General features: G+C 40.9%; 1 protein-coding gene across 2 annotated transcripts in view; it reads right to left on the bottom strand.

The window, feature by feature from the left end:
- Window positions 1-18,923, bottom strand: part of HS6ST3 (heparan sulfate 6-O-sulfotransferase 3) — a 292,866-nt gene extending 273,943 nt beyond the window's left edge. For both annotated transcript variants that reach the window (XR_004238348.1, XM_032100062.1), the window contains exon 1: window positions 18,058-18,923. Coding sequence is in view for 1 of the 2 variants with exons in the window: in XM_032100062.1 (XP_031955953.1) it covers window positions 18,058-18,590 (533 nt within the window). In the remaining variant the exon portion in view is untranslated. The remainder of the gene's footprint in view (window positions 1-18,057) is intronic.
- Between the last annotated feature and the right edge of the window lie 215 nt (window positions 18,924-19,138).

Here is a 19,138-nt window from a genome sequence, read left to right as displayed (position 1 = left end):
TTATATCCAAAGCAGTCATTAATGAAGGCAGTACATCCACTGCAGTGGAGAAAAGGAAATAAAGCAAGGGATTCCTCACCTGAGTTCCTAGGAAACACAAGGAAGCCCTGTACTATCACTGCAGCTCTGAAGCTGCTTGTCCACCTGCCCCTCCTTTGCTGCTGTTCTCCCCACAGGCAGTTCAGCTTGAGAGGCACCCAGTACCAAATAATACTTGAACAATACTATTAACTCCTGTGTCTTGAGAAAGGGGGTAAAGAAGTACCTTGGTCCTTTCTCCCCACTCTCTTCTTCACACTTGGCAGCCAGTCACTGTTAAATAAGAAAATAATAATCTACTCTGATTTTAATAGGGCCAAAATCAGCCTTGACCTACTTTCAACACAAAAAAACTGAATGAGGTGTCATTTGCTTAAAATTTCTTCCTACGCACTTCCAAAATATTAAGGACATTTTTTGTAACAAGTTCTTCTCCACAATACACTTCTTACCTCTTCTCTCTAAAATACATCCACACATATATGTAAGAACAACATAGAGGGTACAAAGGAATATGAGTTGACATAATTGGAATAAAAGACCACCATGACTGCTCAAAGTTACAAAGGAAAAAAAAAAGGTCACTTAATAGCTGTAAAGAATCTGAAGTCACTGTCATTGGGGGAATACTGAGAGTAAACAAACACTATTTTCCTGTGTGTAACTGATATAAATGGTCGAGTACAAGCCTCTGTGGCAAGCATTCATGAAAACAGAAGCATGGCAAATCCATACTTAATATTATGCTAAAAAGACAAATTCATGTTCATCCTTTACAGAATTTGGTATTTTCACTATTTCATGAGGTTACATTTTACAGTACACCATAAAAGTCAGTTCATAAAATGGCATGTGACAAAGACTAAACCAGCAGTTTTCAGGAATGAGATGGAAGATAAGAAAGGAGACATCTTCCCTAAATACTGAGCAGTCAGCCATTGAAAATATAGTAAAGAAGCACACATGTGACAGATAGGGACAGATGGCAAGTCGGGAAGCTACAGGGCAGCTAAGACTGACAGTGTTCTTGACAGCTTCAGAAAGCAGAACCACAGTCAAGCATCAAAAGGGGACTGAGTAAGGATAATTTCCCAGGGACTCTGACGAAAAATCTCAATACAGAAAATGCAGATTGTCTCAAGCTGGGCAACCACCGAGAGGGAAGAATGAACAGGGCTTGAAAGAAGGACTAAGGAAAAGCCAACACACTTGAATGACATGTGAAGCAAGCAGTAATTTGTTTTCCAGCCTTGTAACTGACTCTCCTTCACCCTGAGGTTTTCCTTGGTTTACCTGGTCAGACTTGTTGTATTTGTTTTAATAAAGTCTTCCCATTCAGGGATTGAAAAGTTCAGTCTCTATGCTCGATATAAAAATGGAGATGTGGGTGCATATAGGAAGTAATTCCTACTAAATGCACTGTCTGATTCAGGGTCCTAAGTTGTATTTCTAAAGAAAAAAAAAATCTGTCGTTTTTTTTTTACATTTTCAAGAGCCAGTGTGGTTTATCTTAAAAATGCCAAATGAAGGTAAAGGATTTCTTTGCTTTATACATATTTAAGAACTCACAGGTAGTATTTCTAAGCAACACTACCATATGTACCTGTGCTAACAGCTGTACCACTAAATAAAAAGCTGTCACAATTTGCAGATTCAGAACTTCAGCTGAAAGGGATTTACCATAGCAGATGTATCTAAGCACATCTTTTTATGTGCAAGTACTTTTCATACCGACATCTCATCAAGCCAAAAATGCCTTTTCATTATGGGAAGGATTAAAAGGTGCATATACATGCAGCTCACAGAAACTTCACACAAAGTTTACTGTACTCCACGATGATTATTTTGATTCAATGGATTTATAATCCATCTATTGCAGTGCAAGTGTCTGCATGAGTCTGAGTTTGAGTGCTATATGGGCAATTATGACAAGAAACTTGAAGATGATGTGACAAACCAAGTACCTGTAAAGGCACGAAAAAATTGGGGCATGCAGAAACTTCTTGTCTCCTTCCCTCAAGAGTTTGCCATTTATTCAAGAAAGTTACAAGGATTTCACTTCTATTATACATAAACTGTTACTCTATCAATGATTCTCAAAATGAGCACTGTACTACAAGGAGTCCTTTAATGTACAAGTTTTGGATAGGCAACTGCTAAGAGTTCAAGGATTGGAGTTATTTCCAAAATCAGGAAAAATATACTAGGCCCACCTGTTGTGAGTTTTAAAAGCTGTCAAGAGCAGTTCCAACAGTCTCCATTCCACTACACTGCCAAGCTAGAGATATCTTTCTGTTTCTCCTCCACTCAATTTCAGTTCTAAAAGGCCCCAGTCTCTCAGAAATACCCACAAGCCTTATCTCCATTTGCTCGGATTCTACCATTGCAATCCACTTAAGGTTACAACACAGTGCATCCCACGTCCTTTTTTTTCCAACCCTTTTTTTCCCTTTTTTGTGTCCTCCCTCACACAATCCTAAAATAAAAGGCCATCTCCTCTATGCCTTCCAAATCCTTTAATTCCCACATCAAATTCAGAACTCCTGTCTTGAAGTTTCCCATATTTCTAGCCATGCCATTATTCTTAAATGCTTTTTCTCCCAACTTCTCCTAAATTAGGTATGTCTGATGGTATCTTCTTCAAGTTTGTCACACTTTTCTAATCTTCCAAGTCATAATAAAGAAATATGCCAACAAACAAACCAACCATTTGTCACCCCAGGGTTCAATCTCCTAAGACTGAATTTCACTTAGGTTCTGGACTATCAAGTCTAATATCCTGGTTTCAGTGTACAATACAAACACTTAAAGCCTCACTGCCAGCAATACCAAAAAAAAACCCAAAAACAAACCAAAAAACCCCAAACAACAACAAGAGTTAAAGTTTCAGCAGCAGGACAAACAACACTCAGCTCAGATATGAAATTTTTTTTTTACAACCCAGACTAAGCTCCATATTGAAAAGCCCCAATGAGACCCATGGCTTACTACCATTGCTGCACAAGCAGAGATAAAAACTAGTTAGTTTACAGCATGAATTTCTGCACAACTTTCAGTTATATCTTTGCAACACATTGTCTTAAAGCATGAACAGTGACTGAGAGCATTTTACTGTTGGAGAAGTGCATAGGCCATTAATCAGTTCTGATAAAATGGAAAAAAAAGGCTAAGCCTACTCTAATAGTTTTTCAGTAACAAGATACTGCTGCTGAACTCCTCATTTAAGAGATTCTTCTCACAACAGCATTTCAGATCTAGAAGACTAATCTTAAGCATTGCAAAAAAAAGTGTATAAGATCTAAGATTAAATTTTTAGTTCTTCATTTGGAATCTTTTCCTAAGACTGTGACCGGCAAAAGGTTTGAGAGCAGAAAAAAACCACACAAAGACAAACATGGTTACCATTTTTATCTGAAGCAGACTACAACCACTCAACTTCCCTTGCAGACATGTTTTTTGACCCCTTTCCAGTTCCTACAACACTATTCAGGCATGATTTTCTATTGCGTAAGCCACGTGGGCCTCCCACTGTGATGTACTAGGCACCTATCTGCTAATTCTAGTTCCTGTAATAGTTTCTCCTAGTTTTCCCATTGCAGAGGCTAAGCTTATTGTTAAGTAGTGGAGTCTTTAAAAATTACTTTCAAATTGTTCAAATACCAAGTCTTAAGCAGAGGGTCACATCTACATTTACTAGTTTGGTTGCTTAATTCCTGAGCTCCTTTCAATACCATTTAGTTCTGGAAACTGGCACCTTTAAATACCATCTGGTTTATGTCTCTCTTTTTTCATCCCTCCTTTATCTTTTTAAGCTTGTTTCATAATTGCTTCTACCAACACTTCAATTTGAAGAGAGATCCTTTGATACATCCTTCATAATGAAAGGCTCCAGTTCAGAACTTCTTCAAGCTCAAAAATGAACTTGGATACAAGAGGTAAGACAACAGCTTCTTTTTTGGTAGAGCTTTATTTCCAGAGGATAGAAGGAGAGATCATCTACTAGCCCTGTGCATTCTCCAGTGGGCTTCTTGTTTACAGTGTGTTTCAAAAAGATTAATTTTATACCTCCTGCAAATTGCTCCTCCAACATCTTTCTTAGCTGAATGTATGCATTCTGTCAGAATTTATGAACCTTTGCATTTTGCTCTTGCAGACAAAACTTAACTTTTAAAAAATGGTGAAAACTGCTTTGTATAACCACCTCTTATCCTGCTGTTTAACTATGCCATGCCAGTTCCTTTTAGGACTTACTATCTTTGATGGGCACATGCATTTCCTCCAACACTCCCACATGGCAGCTTTAAGGAGTTCCCATGCCACTTAAAAGGATTTTAATTTTATAAATTGTCTTTAATATGCTTTTTAAGTAATTTTCTTTAAAAAACAAAACCCCCAAAGCAGGGGATTTTCAGAGATGGAAGTAGATGACCCTCCAAGAGATGTAAATACATTTTACAGAATGACAGTAACACTTGGAACCAGACCGTGCACACAATGGTCAGAAGGACATACGAAACTGCTTCTCCCTCTTCTGCAGACTAACTGCTCCATGAAGTACTCACTAACTGTGTCTACCAATTTAGTCTCCACATCAGTCATTGCTGCAGCCACTGCCACTGCCATGCAGGCACCAGGCTGGCCAGGGAGCAGTACAGCTAGGAGATTAGAAGAGAATGAAAGGGCTCCAAAGAGAAAGAAAGGGAGAAGAGAACAACCACATAATAAAGTCAGCTTGTGTACATTTACACATCACATTGCTCATGGAGCTCCAGGACTTGGAATAATGTTTATGATTTTTCATGAGCTGCTGTTTCTCTTTTTAACCCATGATTACAGAGAAATTAGAATTCAGATACAAGATGTGAATTCAAGAAGTTGAAGGCAAACAAATCTCTATTAAAAGATAATGAGAAAGCATAAGCTAACTGCTTAAAATTAGCTCCCAAAAATTTGAAACTAAAATTTGACTACTGAGGTTGAACAAGCCACTGCAGAGCCAATACACCTGCTGAAAATTGGCTTGAGAGAGCTGTGTGCATTCCTGTGTCTTGTTGCAAACAGATGTTCTATTTGGATTTCCCTGCATATTGCTTCTCTCATGAAATTCCTTTTTCCTCCGTTTAACCCAGAGGTATCTCCCACTCTACTTGCACCTAAGTTCTCCTCTTTACTTCATACATTTCTAGCCCCATCAAACCATCACCTTTTCTCCCCAGGTTACAGAAGCATTAACACCTTCCTCCTTTGCCTCTGTGGCAGGGGGACAAAGCCAGGACCTATCCGCCTTCCTTCACCTGCCAGGAAGGACTCCCCCACTCCTGCCTCAGGATGAAACTGGTGTCTCGCACTGCAGAGCTGGGTTTCAGTACTGCCATCAGACAGTTAATGGTAAAACACAGTATTTTTCTGCCAACACCATCAACACTAATCTTAAGTACCTTCTTCTCCAAGTCATTGTAAAAGTAAAAGACTGAGGCATGTGCTATTGAGACAACTTGCAATTGTTTAATAGTTTTTCCTAGGACAAACTGAACACAAATCAAAGGGAAGCAATTATAAAAGCCCTCTAAGCAGTAGCTTAAGGGAAAAGACAGAAACACAAGAGTTACACAAAAATGCATCTTTTCTATCCCCAGTCTTTTCAGGTAGGGGGAAAGACAGTTATTTTTTCTTATCTGTTTCTGTGTACTGCTAGGAACAGAGAGAACAATAAAACAAAGAATTTAGGATAGATTAAACTGGTCAGTTCTAGTAGCTCTTGCAAAGCCAGACAGCTAAAAGCCCCTTTGAACTTCGACACAGCAGACAAGCTCAAGAGCCAATTCAAGCCTGCAGCTTGCCGAACATGCTGAGCAGAGAGGAGCACTACTCCAACCAGCTCATTCTGTATGCAAAGCAAGCAGGTACAATGCAAAGGGGATGTGAGTCATGCAAGAAAAACACATAAAACAAAGGCAAAAGAGCTGGCAAGATAGAAAGGACAGCAATGTGGGAGAGTGGGCACATCAGGCTGCTGAGAAGGTAAATCAGGAGTGTAGAATGTAACCTGAATAATATAAGAAATAGTATGTGTCTTTACAGAAAGAAAAGATAAAAATAAAAAAGACATTGTGAAAAAGAAATCTTTCATCTTCTACATGTCCTTTTAAGCTCTTCTGTTATCCATATATATAGTACAAAGTGAAAATCCTCTAGGCATATAGTAATAAATTTACCTCCTGAAAGGATACACACACAACTTGCAATTTGGCTTAAAATATCAATGCAACTCAAATGACCTTCTTGCTAGGAAGACTTCCCAATTCTTTGGGAATTTTGTTTGCGTTTATGTTTAATATTTTCATTGAAACTACCTGATAATGGTCTGGAATACAAGTAGCAGAGCATGAAACAAGAATGATAAACTTCTAGCATCCCCACTGCTCTCCTAATCAAAGCCACAGTTCTGTGTGGCCACACTTAGGCTTCCCAATCAACCTGTAAGTCAGATGCAGTCCATCAGTTTTCCTATTGCTCAATTGCAAGGCCCAGCAGCCATTTAGATGGCTGGTACTGACCCATATCACAGTGGGATTCTTTATCCCATTTTCAGATATCTGGCAATTTAATCAGATTGAAAAGAGGTATAGCCTGATAAAAGAATCTGCATGAGTCAGAGGCAGGGCTGCAAAACTCAACATACATTTACATGGTCCTGGAGAGCAAAACAAAGACTTTGCTGAAGAAGGAAATGTGTTAGAGAGGGCCTGAGCTGTTTAGGAAAAGGAATTTCGGTTACTCCTTTCATTTAGGCAGCTAAATTCTCTGTTTGGAGGAAATAATCTCAATGGGTGTTTCAGGCTTTAAAAGCTTGACAAAAAGGCATGACCACTTTAACACAGTTGAGCTGAAGCTTGTGACACAAGTCTGTCTTGAAAATGGGGACCTTAAAACTTCAAATGTTAAGCAGTAAAAAATAAAGATACACACACTAATTATTTGACATCACATCTTCTGATTTTTTTTCTGCTTGGCACTTTAAAGCTTTCATAAACCACCTTAAATAAATGTAAAATTTTTTGTCTGTATATTTGCTGCTTTTTTTTCTGGATTCTGTATTTGCCTACAGAAGCTTTGAAACTTGCACAATAAAATCTTACATATATTGAAAGTTCAATCCAATAACTCAGGGGAAAAAAGGCAAAACAGTTACAGTCTTTCATTACAAACTCTGGGAAGTTATCTCATGTTAATACATCAGAAAGTTTTACAGTATCTTTTAACTGTGAACAGTTTAATAACATTAGCACTGTAGATGGAAGTCAGAGCTCTGAAGAATACCATCTGCAATACGAATGTGGAAACTATAAAAATGTTAGCTTTCTGGATAAAAATAATTCAAATAGAAATGGTTGACTCAACATACCCTGAAATGAAAAAAAAAATTTAAAAAGATAAATATGTGACTGCCTCTTATTTACTGAACTGCTACTCTATTTTACATACTAAACTCAATTTAATAAGAAAAAGTGTACCCTCCCTGGCACCAGAGAAACATACCATCCCATTCTTACAGGAAATGTAAAAAGGAACATATTTTTGCAATACATGCTCAAGGCCAACTTTACACTGGATGTCACAGAAGTATCACAGCCCATTTAAAAAGTTATTGCTGTAATAAGTTGTTCCTTTCAACAAGCTAATGTCATGTTCACAGTGAAAAAAAAAAGATTGCACATATCCTTCATTTATTTAATAATTATAGCTTCTGAGCCTGTTCCAGAATTCTCAAATAAAGGAATAAGGAGCAGTTAAAATACTTCAACATCTTCTGATGTTGCAGCATCTTCTCCATTGTAATCTTTCTTCCCAATTTCCATAAATAAGAACCAAACCACATGTTTGGCTTCAAGAAGGATTAAAGAAGCTACAGGCTGGTGAGTCTCATCTCCATCCCTGGAAAGGCGATTGAGCGAACTTCCCTGGAGCAGTTGATGTTGTTTGGATTGACATCAGCAAGGATTTTACCATGGTCTCCCACTGTGTTATTTGAGGCATGCTGGTGAGACACGGGTACTATACAAAATCCAACTGGTGCCTGATAACTTGTGGTGTCACTCAAGAAGTGGCAGTGATGCCAATGCTGTTTAAAACTCTCTATTAATGACCTGGATGGTGGAACAGAGTCTGGTCTCAGCAGGTTCAGGGGTAACCCCACATTGGAGAAAGAGATCAACACTCCAGACAGCAGTGCTTCTATTTCAAACAACTTCAAGAGGCAAGAGAACTGTGTTGATGGGAAACTCGTGAAGATCAATAATGGTAAGTGGTTTACTGTGAGAGTGGTGGGACAGAGAAGCTGTGGACACCCTACCTCTGAAAGTGTTCATAGCCAGGTTGGATGGGGCTTTGAACAACCTGCTCTAGTGGAAGGTGTCCCTGCCCACGGCAGGCGGATTGGAGCTGGATGATCTTTGATATCCCTTCCAACCCAAACCATTCAATGGCTCCATGATTCTAAGTAAAAATAAAAACTTGCTCCTGAGGTGAAATAACACACAAGACAGGCTGGGCACGCAGCGGCTAGGACACAGCTCTGCAGAAATAGATATGGGGCTGCGGGTGGACACTGCTGAACAACAGCCAACAAGGCACCCTTTGGAAGTGAAGCAGGCTAACCAAGTATCGAGCTTTGTTGGCAGAAGCTATACTAAGCAGGCTGGGGGAAGTGATTTCCCCTCACTCCACCTTTCAGCGCTGGTAAGACAGCATCTGGATTGATGTGTCTGATTTTGAGTTCACCAATAAAAGGCAGACCTTGGTACAGTGGGAACAGGATGATCAAGGGGCTGGGACATATAATACATAAAGAGCAGCCAAGTGAGGCTTGCTCAGTCTGGGGACAAGGCAGCAATCAGGCAGACCTCATTACCCTATTCGATTTTCAGGTGGGAGTAAATAGAAAAGTCGTAACCTGACTCCTTTAGGATGTACACAGCAATAAGACAGGAAGAAACAAACACAATCTGGAAAATGGAACATTTCTGCTAGCTGAGATGAAAAGCTCTTTTCCCACGATGGTGGCCAAACACTGCAAGAAGTTGCTCAGGGACCCTGTGGCACCACCATCCCTAGAGTTACTCAAAATTTCCAGGCACAGCCTAGAACAGCCTACTCCAGCTAGACTGACTTTTAAGCAGGGGTTTGAGCTAAATGACTGCCAGAGGTCCCTTCCTACGTAATACTATAATAAATCCAAATGACTTGTAGTAGAAAACAACATAAAATATTTCATTAAGTTGCTCTTCTCATCGGAACCTTGTTAAGTCAGCAACAGAAGTGATATAGCTTTAGCCTGACAGAGGCGTTTCTGGCATGAAAACAAAGGTTTTGCAATTATAGAAGTTATTCATCACTCACATTGAGAACTTCTTGGAAAATAATGGTCCTACTCCTATCACTAAAAATTAAAGTCTAGTTAAAGGCTGAAACAACACCCGACAACTCTGGTATTAGGGATTTACACTGCTGGAGCTAAAGATGCTTAATTTACTATTTGGCTCTCTTATTACAACACTTATCTAACTTGAGAAAACCTATACCAGAAAAATAAAATACCTATATAGAACAGGAGCTCAAACTAGCTAGTACTTGAAATTTTTCATTACCTCTGTATCTTTCTCTTTCAGCAAGTATAAAAGGAACATATGGAGAGCTTTAAACCCTAAACCATTTGTATTTGGAAAAAAAATAACTTTCAAATTGCATAATTTTGATCCTTCCTTGACCTCGCAAGACTGCAGTTACTGCTGCCCCCTGCTCTCTCCTGCTCTCTTCCAGACTTCACTCTCACTTGAGGCTCACAGCTTATACCTACACTGCTTCTTCTCGTTCTCCTCTTCCTCAGAGGAGCCCCTCAAGCAGACACCATCAGTTGCTATTCCATCTATCCCCACATTGTCAGACAGAGTCTGTGTGCAAAGATACATGGAATTAAAGCCAAAAATTCCAAGTAGACACTTTTAAGTGTGAAAATACACAAACACTGAGATACAAATGTATTTGCTACTTAAACAAAAGCCAGTTCACAAATCAAATGTAAATCTCTAAGTCAGCAAGTTCTTTACATTGGTATCATTAGAATTTAGATGAGAATTTTTTTTAATTTGTATTTTTTATTAGTGCTTTGTGAGGCACTTTATTTCACTGACCTCACCTTCAAGTTAATTTATTTGCAGAAAGTGAGTGGTCTCAGAGATGTCAGCTCCTCCACATACATCCTGAAGGGACCATTTCTTCCAGTATCAAAGAGCAGCATGTGGCAAGACTTCTCATCAACATCAAGTTACTTCATAGAATGGGAAGTATACTCTCAAGTCAATTATGAATATCATGGTTTGCTCCACCCTTTGGAAACGGAAGTTGCATCTGCTCATTGCTTTCCCCATCCCAACATTATTCTTCATATGGCATTCAAAGTTTATCCACTGCTATGCCAGTAAGTTTGGCATCTCTATCAGTTTGTAAACCCTCAGAGCCACAGTCCACCCTGCATGACCCTGTCACTTTCACAACTGACATATAACTGCATCAATGAAACACTTCTAATGTGTCTGAAAACCACATTTATATCAACCATTTTCTAACAGATTACCAATTATTAAAGAAAAAAAAGAGGGTTAAGACATTAAGTTTAAATACCGTTTTTTCTAAGATGACTTTAAGCTGTGGACCACACTCCAGATCTTTGCAGAAGTATACATACGACCACCCAAGTGTAAGCTTCATAGCAGAATCAAAATCCTAGTAGGTCCTATCCTTACAAGAACCCATTTTATACCTTTTCAGTCAATACATACTGAGATCTCAAGCACCGATCATGTAACAGACCATAAGTACTTCAAGAGTTCTGATTTTGCTACTCCAGCATTTTCTCTGAAAGAAGATTCATGCCATCTTGAACAAAATCCCAAAATACTTCTGTTAAGTTTTTCTCCTTAAAATAGCAGTTGTTTCAGGGCTGAATAATTGGAACCTAGCGGCTGTCCAAATGAGACTCTTAATTCATGCAATTAGCCTCCTACACAGTGCTTAAAACCTTGCTCAGCAATAATAGAACTTTTAAGGGACTTAAACTTACCTTCTGAGGCAACTGGGAACATTAAGACATCCAATGTAGCATAGAAATTTGAGTTATAAATACTTCCAGAGAATAGGCAGCAAGCTGAATGCAATACTAAAAATATTAAAGAATACAGGCTTTTCCTTGCTCTCATTGGGTCTCATTCTGCACAAACAGCAGCAGTCTTTACATTATATATATGCTCAATTCACTGCCATGGCTTCACCAAACTCTGAGAGGAGATGCTTTACTCTTGCTGACTTAGAATTTAAGACATTGAAAACTGTCAACACACCTGAAGGGAGAAACCATTCAGTTCAACCAGATCTTTACTTTCCATCCAGCTTCTCTGTGATCTCTAGAGCTGAGCTGGCAGAGATTTTTACTTCTCCTCAAAGACTTCTCAAAAAAAACTCCACATGCAAGCTTACAATTTCATCCCTATTTTTGCCACTGGCTGGGTCTACAGATCTAATCTCTCTCAGTGCAATGGCATTACACAGCAACTTTTCCCGCTCATGAAGTAACCTTTCCCATTCTGCCTCAAACCTACACATATCCTAATGCTGTGTAAGAATTTAAGCAATATCCCACTGAAGAGGATTGGAAACTATTCTAAATTAGGCAGCTGGTTAATCGAAATAAAAAAGCATCATAATGTGAGAAAGTTAAAACAACTGCTGTGTCTTGGTAACACTGTACAGCCCTAGGGGATACTCCTGACACTTCCACTCTTTTCTTCTCCCACAGGACTTCTCTGCCTGGCTCCCACACAAAAAAAAAGAGAATAGCTCCTGCATTGTACAGAAAACCTTCTTAAGACAGCCTATTTTCCAGAAATAAATACCCGGAAAAGCCAAATTTGCTTGGATAAATCACTAAATTCTCTTCTAGACCATCAGAATTGCAGTTCAGGTGACCATTTTCATAACATGAACCTTCCTGGCTCAAAACTTACTCAGTTCCAGTCCTCCATAAATTTTCAATGACGGATGGATAAGAACTGTCCGTTCCCATTTGAAATAGTGCTGACCACTCTTTTATCGTTGCTGGCAATTAACAGTAAACATGAGTTCTAGTCATTTTTTGTAGGCAACCTGCTGAGATTTATAGCAGTAGCTTCAAAATTCTGAAGAAAAGACTTATCTTTGGGTGAAAGATTTTTCAGGGTTGTGACAACCTTGATGCAGAAAAGTTCTGGCACATCAGTCATTTGTCTGCTGTTCTGACAGGGGAAACCTTACAGGTGACACATACAGCACAAAATGTAGTTAAGGATAGTTGCTAGTTGTTGCCACAAGTTCTAGACATGTTATCTTTAAACAAATGTAAGAAAAGATTAGGAGACAGCATTACCATCTCAATCAATTTGGATCAAATCAGCCTAATTTCCCTCTAAAATACAGTAATTTACTTCAAATAGAAACATTAGTAAAGAAATGCTTTTCAAAAAAAAAGGATGACTTCAGGCAACATCTCCAATTAGTCCCAAAAGCCAAAAAAAAAACAGTCTAGAAAAAAAAATACGATGTGGCAAGGGCAGAACTCCCTGGAAAGCAATTCTGAGCGATATCAAACAAAAGATTTATTACAAAAGGATTGCATTATATTCAATGTTTGCATCAACAATATGGATGCTGAATATAAACCCATTTTTACTAAATGGGCCAATGATGAAAAGCTAGGAAGGACAAAAAACTTAAATCAATTTTGCAAATGAAAGAAATTGACAGAAGGGGAATGAAATCCACTGGGGATAAGCACGAAACTCCCACAAAAAGACAATGGAAAGTATAAGTAATAGTCTTTAAGAAAATTAATAATGTCTAAATCCCAAGCTGACAGTCAATGTCAGGCAACTGCAAAATGGTAAATAATCAGTGAAGTGTACAACCACAAGCACAACTTTCAGAATAAGCCAAGTAATCTTTTCTGGTCCATTTTGTACTACACTCAAGAGACTAAATACTGTACTCCCACTGAAACACCACTTTTCAAGGAAACAACTGACACAAACCCAAAGAGTAGGCCATTCTTCGTGTTCCTCCAATAAAACCAGAGCGAATTGGATTTGGTTACTATTTAAGCAGGGAAGGTTGAAAGAGGCTTCCTAAGAACCAAAGTACCCAGAAGGCTATTGCAGAGAAAACGGGATCAATTTGTTCTCAGGTTCTCAAAAGACAGCAGATGCAATGGGCTTAAAACTGAAGTTAATGAGATTCACACTAAGCACTTTGGGAAGACACCACCACTTTTCAATTTTAGGGACAATGGAACCCTCGAGCAGATTACACTGGAGACAGTTAAGGAAGTAAAAAACCCACCGTCAGCAGCCGGACCACAGAAAATTGTTTAGTCCCTGTTGTTCCTTATATTTATTAAAAAAACTATACAGAGTTTACTGGCTCCAACACTCAATTCAGTAGAAGATACTAAGGTACAATAGAGAACTTGTGGGTTTTTCTTCAGTTTAAACATTTGTGACTTTTTATTCTCTTCTCTCCACTATCTTCAGCATAGCCTTATTTTTCGATTAACACTCATATTTTTGTGATGATCAGTTACCACGGCTGCAAAGATCAGTCTGTCTTATGTTCTGTTATTGCTAAAAAAACACACAATAGACAAAAAAGGGAATGCAAAAGAAGGAAAAGGAATCCTACTAATATTTTCTATTCAATTCTCCCCATTCCAGGACTCATGGGTTTACTGTTGATTTACACTTCCAAAGAAAAATGTAGGACACGGTAAGTTGAACAGGACAAGGAAATAGAGAATATAATGGAAGCAAATTAATGAAAATCAATAGTTTTTAAGACTAAACTGCATTGACAATAAAGCTTATGGGGTTTACATAACTCAAATGATCTCAGTTTCACATTAGAAAATTAGACAACACCTTCAATACAGTGTTCTTTCAAGTGTGTAGTTTAAAAGATCACCTTCCTAGTTTAATCAAACTTCAAATAAACAATAATGAATAATTATTAATTATATTGCCGGCACCATCAGCAAGGGATAAAATGCGCCTTGATCAGGACTTCTCAGGTTCTCTCAAGCCCTCCTCCATAGAGCAGAGAGGCAAAGCAAACCCTACCTCACACACCAAGAATTATCTGGTAACCTAACAGAGGCAGACAATCAGCTTGGACAATGTCTCTGCAATATAAGATGTGGAACTCTTCTTCTCTAGTTTTAGACACAAAGTCCCAATTCAGAATTCTAGTCTTCCCTTGTTATCAGTGAATGGAAGAACTGGCCATCCAGAAGACAATTCAGCAGGTCTCAGGTATGTCTGAGACCCTTCAAAGGGCTGCCTGTGTCATTCTGTTTCTCCCCACTGTCTACAGAGGCAGCCTAATGTCACTCAGACTTCACACCAACTCTTCCCTGGCATCCCAGGTTAGGCATTTCTCTTCCCATTCTTTCCTCAAGCAGTGTTGGGCTAAGATTCCACAGTCCAGCTTCTTGGCACCTCTGAAGGAAAGCCCAGCTCCAGAGATGGAGCTGAACACAAGCATCACCAACTTCAATGGCATCCAGAGAGGGCAATGCAAACATTTAAAAGACTGTTTCTTTAAAAAAAATTTTTTTTAATTAAAAAAAAAAATTTAAAAGGCACTATCCAGATAACAACTTCTGTAAAAGTGAAAGCTACACGTTAGTATGAAAGGGTAATAGCCTGGCCCTGTAAACACTTAAACAGGTATTTTAGCAGAAAAATCTCATGTCCTGAAAATGAAAACGTATGCAAATGTTTGAAGAAATAAAGGCTACGGTTTTTGTCTTGGTTTGGTTGTTTCTTAAAGTAATGTAATTCAAAACAATTACTTTGCTTTCTAACAAAAGAGTAGTCCTACAACTTCACAGTAGCATCCAATACGTTAATAACAAACAACTTTTCACACTGAAGTACCTAAGGTGGAACAAAGCACTCCATACCATTAAGTCACACAGAGGTAAAAGTCCATGCTGGCACTTGGGCTTAAAGAAGCTCAGATTTCTGGAGCACAGCATCAGTTTCTGCCCCATGTTCCTTCTTGGGTCCTGAGACTTCAAAACTCCAACATTTGAACGAGGAAAAACAGACAAATTGTCTTCAAAACCCTAATGTGATTTAAAAACACTGTCCCTGAAAGACAAAGACTGAGGAGAGGTTGTACTTCACAGATCTTCTAGGACCTTTAGCACCATCATCCACTCCCTCCTCTCCCTACCAGCTAGCCCCTTCCCCCACTAATTCTAATTATAGTTTCATCATGAAATCTTCTGAAGACCTGTGTTAAAAGGTAAGACTTAATCTAACTCATACTATTACTAGCCCTCCAAGAAACAAATTTTCAGAATATGAAGATATACACTATAAATCCTTTATTCCCTCTATGCAATAAAAAAATAGACCATGTATACAGGGATCTGAAAGAAGGTACTATATTAATACCTGCTACGTGGAGAAACAAAGAAAGAAAGAAAAGGAAACACACTTAACATCTTCATTGCATCAAATATATGGCACAGGAGATCAAACACCTTAGTACCAAATTCATAAGAGAGTTCATCCTGCTGGCCACAAAGAAAATCCACTGCCAGGTATTTAACCAATTTAGTCTAATTTTCTGACACCATAGCTGGAAGGCAGAAGAGAAAAGCTGAGCTATTCAAGGAAGTCTAGTGCTTCAAATACATTCAGAAGCTTTAAAGGAAGACTTTAAAATATTCAGTACACTTTACGTTAGACTCATATGCTAGTTTCTTGCCTATTTTAGGCATACAGTCTCCTCAATTCTCCATTCACATATTAAAAAAAGACTTAGATGCATGCTTCTAATAGTACAGCAAAGTAGTTTGGGCTTGATTCCAATTTCACCAGGAGCAAAGACATTCACAGCAGAGATAATTCATACTTCAGGGTTATTTGATTCTTTTTACAGCTCCTTGAGAAGCTGAAGTCAAACTACATGATTATAATGACAAAACAAAGGGAAAAATGTAAAGGTGTCTTCTAGCACAGGATAAAATACAAGAACGAACAAGTATTAAAATGATGCAATAAATAATTATTCACAGCGCTTTCCTCATTTATGTAAAGACAAACCAAGAAGTGCAACGTTACACTAGCCAAATTATTCACTAATTAAACAAAAAGCAGCAAGAAAAAAAATTCAGAAAACAGTATTCAGCTATAATGGAGAAGTATCACATCTTTCTTCAATCAAAGTAATTACTAACTATGTACTGAATAACCACAATGACTAGCTGTGTAGTTCAGCTTGAAGTTTTAAATTTACCTAATACCATAATGGTTTTATGTAATAGTACTGAAGCCACTACTCCAGTTTTATTGCCCATTTGTAATCTTTGAATTGAACTTAAATTGAATTTAGCACTCAGTTGTTTACCTACTAATACTCTTCATGAGAGAGAAAAAGTGGACTCCACTAGCAGATTACGTATTTTCAGACATTTTTACAAGTATTACTCTTCCTCCTCCCCTCCCTTTTACATTACAAGTTTCTTGAATATTCCTTAAAGTTCTACAGGTACCACCAAGTTATTTTGTCCTTGAAGATATTCACAGCATTTCTCTTCTATCAGAAAATACATACACTTCACCTTCAGCTAAATATTTTTCATAAAACGGTGTGAATTACCTTAACAGTATTCTGCAAGTACAGTCCAAGTCCACAACCATCCACAATAAATTCAATTTATCCTGACTGGAGTCTTTCCAAATGCCACTAGTTTTGCTGTATAGGAAGGCCTTTGATGTTCACATCAAATAACCTTCAAATTGTTCAACAACAACAATAATCAACTCTCTTGTCTTGATGAATAAAGTCTGTGAAAATGTGCCCATGAATGTCAAGGACTATGCATGTTTTTAAGTGACAAGATACAAACCACAATGTAGGAGGGATTCTACTGAAAATTTAAAGTTTGTGGACTCATAAAATCAAGATGGATACTAAAATGAAAGAATGTAAGGTATGTGCCAAGCTATATCACTTTTAGAAAAGGTATTCTTCCTATATTTTCCTTAATATTTTACAGATGTTGAAGTTACAACAGGCTCTAATGCTAGCCTGAACAATCTGATTGAACGGTACATAAATCAGAACAATGCCCAAAACTTACTGAATCACCTAGAGGTATCTCTTATCAAGAGAGAGCACCCATCTGACAATTTTTCCATGTTTAGAACAGACAAGACCTTTCACAAGACCCAACAAAACCACACTGTAACATGGAGAGAGGCAGCATGCACACAGAATTCCCTTTTCCACTGTCATCAGATCATCAAAGGGACATTTACAGTGCGATTTTTGCCAGCACTGTGTTCCCCGCACAGTGCCTGGCACGCATGGTCTCCCGACTTCCAGCTTGCACAGAGAGCGAGCGGTCATTACAGCATGGGAAGCACAGAACCTGCCTATCTGCCAACAAGAAATGCGGGTGAAAGAGATTTTAAGGGCTTCTGGATATTTCGAACTCCACTAGTTACAACAGTCAGCAGCTGCAACGATCCATCAGATTCTGCAGAGGCACCCTTCTTGCTGCAGAAGAGCGTAGCGATTTGTTAAAAATAAGTTTCGAAAGGACAAATAGGAGAAACTTGCGGGAACACGAGCGGAGTTTCTCTCGCGCTAACCTATACAAAAAGCAGCTGCAGGCGCGCTACATGGAATCAGCACAAATTTGAGGCAAAGCGAAAGCATCACAGGTAACACACCGACAAGAGCCCAAAGTAGAACCTCCCCCGGAACACAAGCCTTGTCCCGCCGTTTGTTTCTTACTGAGGACGGCAGCGGACAATTCTCGCCCAGGTGCCGGGGAGAGGGACCCGCTGCCAGGGCGCCTTCCCACGGCGCTGGGAAAGGTGGGATCTGATTTCGAGCATCTGGAAAGCAGGCACTGACCTGAGGGTGCGGTTGCCGGCGCAGCCGCGGCGCTCCATGGCGGCGGGCACGCAGCTGGTGAGCTCGGTCCAGTCGGCGTGCAGCCCGCAGCTCCAGCCGGTGGAGAAGCGGGAGAAGAGCCAGGTGTCCTTGTCGCCGCCCGGGCGGTGGCAGGCGCACTTCTTCTGCCCGGCCCGGCAGTAGCAGGGCTGCTCCAGGTGGATGTTGCGCACCAGGTGCCGCCCGAAGGTGGTGCCGCCCGTCTTCTGGATGTGGAGGAAGACGATCACGTCGCGGCCCCGCATGTCGAACCGCACCCGCCGGCACAGCTCCCCCCGGGCGAACGGGAACTTGGCCGCCAGCCGCGGCATCGCCACTGCCTCCTCCTCCTCCTCCCGCTCCTCCGGGCCCCCCCCGCGGCGGGCGGCGGAGGCCGGCGGGCGGCGGGGGCAGGCGGCGCCGGGGCAGGCGGGCGACACGTACTGGTAGATGATGAGCAGGAAGAGCAGCGCCAGCAGCGGCGGCAGCAGCCACCTGTTGAAGCGCTCGTCCATGGCGGTGCGCGGGGGCAGCGCGGCGCGGGATCAAGCGCTGCCGGCCGCTGCCGGGGCAGCCGCCCCGCTCGGATCCCGCAGCCGAGGGGCGCCCGGCTCCCTCCCCGACGGCATGGTCCTGGCGGGCGGGCGGCCGCGGCTCGCTCTGCTCAGCCCAGCGCGCCGCGCCGCACCCCGCCGGAGGCGGCCATCCCGCGTTCGCTCCCCGCGGCTGGGACTAGGCGCCGAGCGCCGTGCCCGGAACGCGCTGCCCGGCGGCGACCGCACAGCTCCGCTCCCGATCCCGCTCCGCCGCAACTCCAGCCCAAACACAGCGCCCGGCTCCCGGCGGGGCGCGCCCCGCCTCCGCCCACCGGCCAATCACGGCCAGGCCGGCCGCCCGAGCAGCCAATGGGCGGGCCCAGCACGCCGGCGCTGCCGCCAATGGGAGAGCGCGGCGGCCCCGGCGGGGGCGGGGGGAGCCGCCCCGCGCTCCCCTCCAGGTATCGGACCGGGACCAGCCGCGCGCGCGGCGGGGGCGGGGGGCGGGAGCAGCCAATGAGGAGGCG

Source organism: Corvus moneduloides, chromosome 2, assembly GCF_009650955.1.
Source record: "Corvus moneduloides isolate bCorMon1 chromosome 2, bCorMon1.pri, whole genome shotgun sequence".
NCBI lineage: Eukaryota > Metazoa > Chordata > Aves > Passeriformes > Corvidae > Corvus > Corvus moneduloides.
The sequence above is the reverse complement of the archived record's forward strand: the minus strand, read 5'-3'. Positions and strand labels throughout refer to the sequence as shown.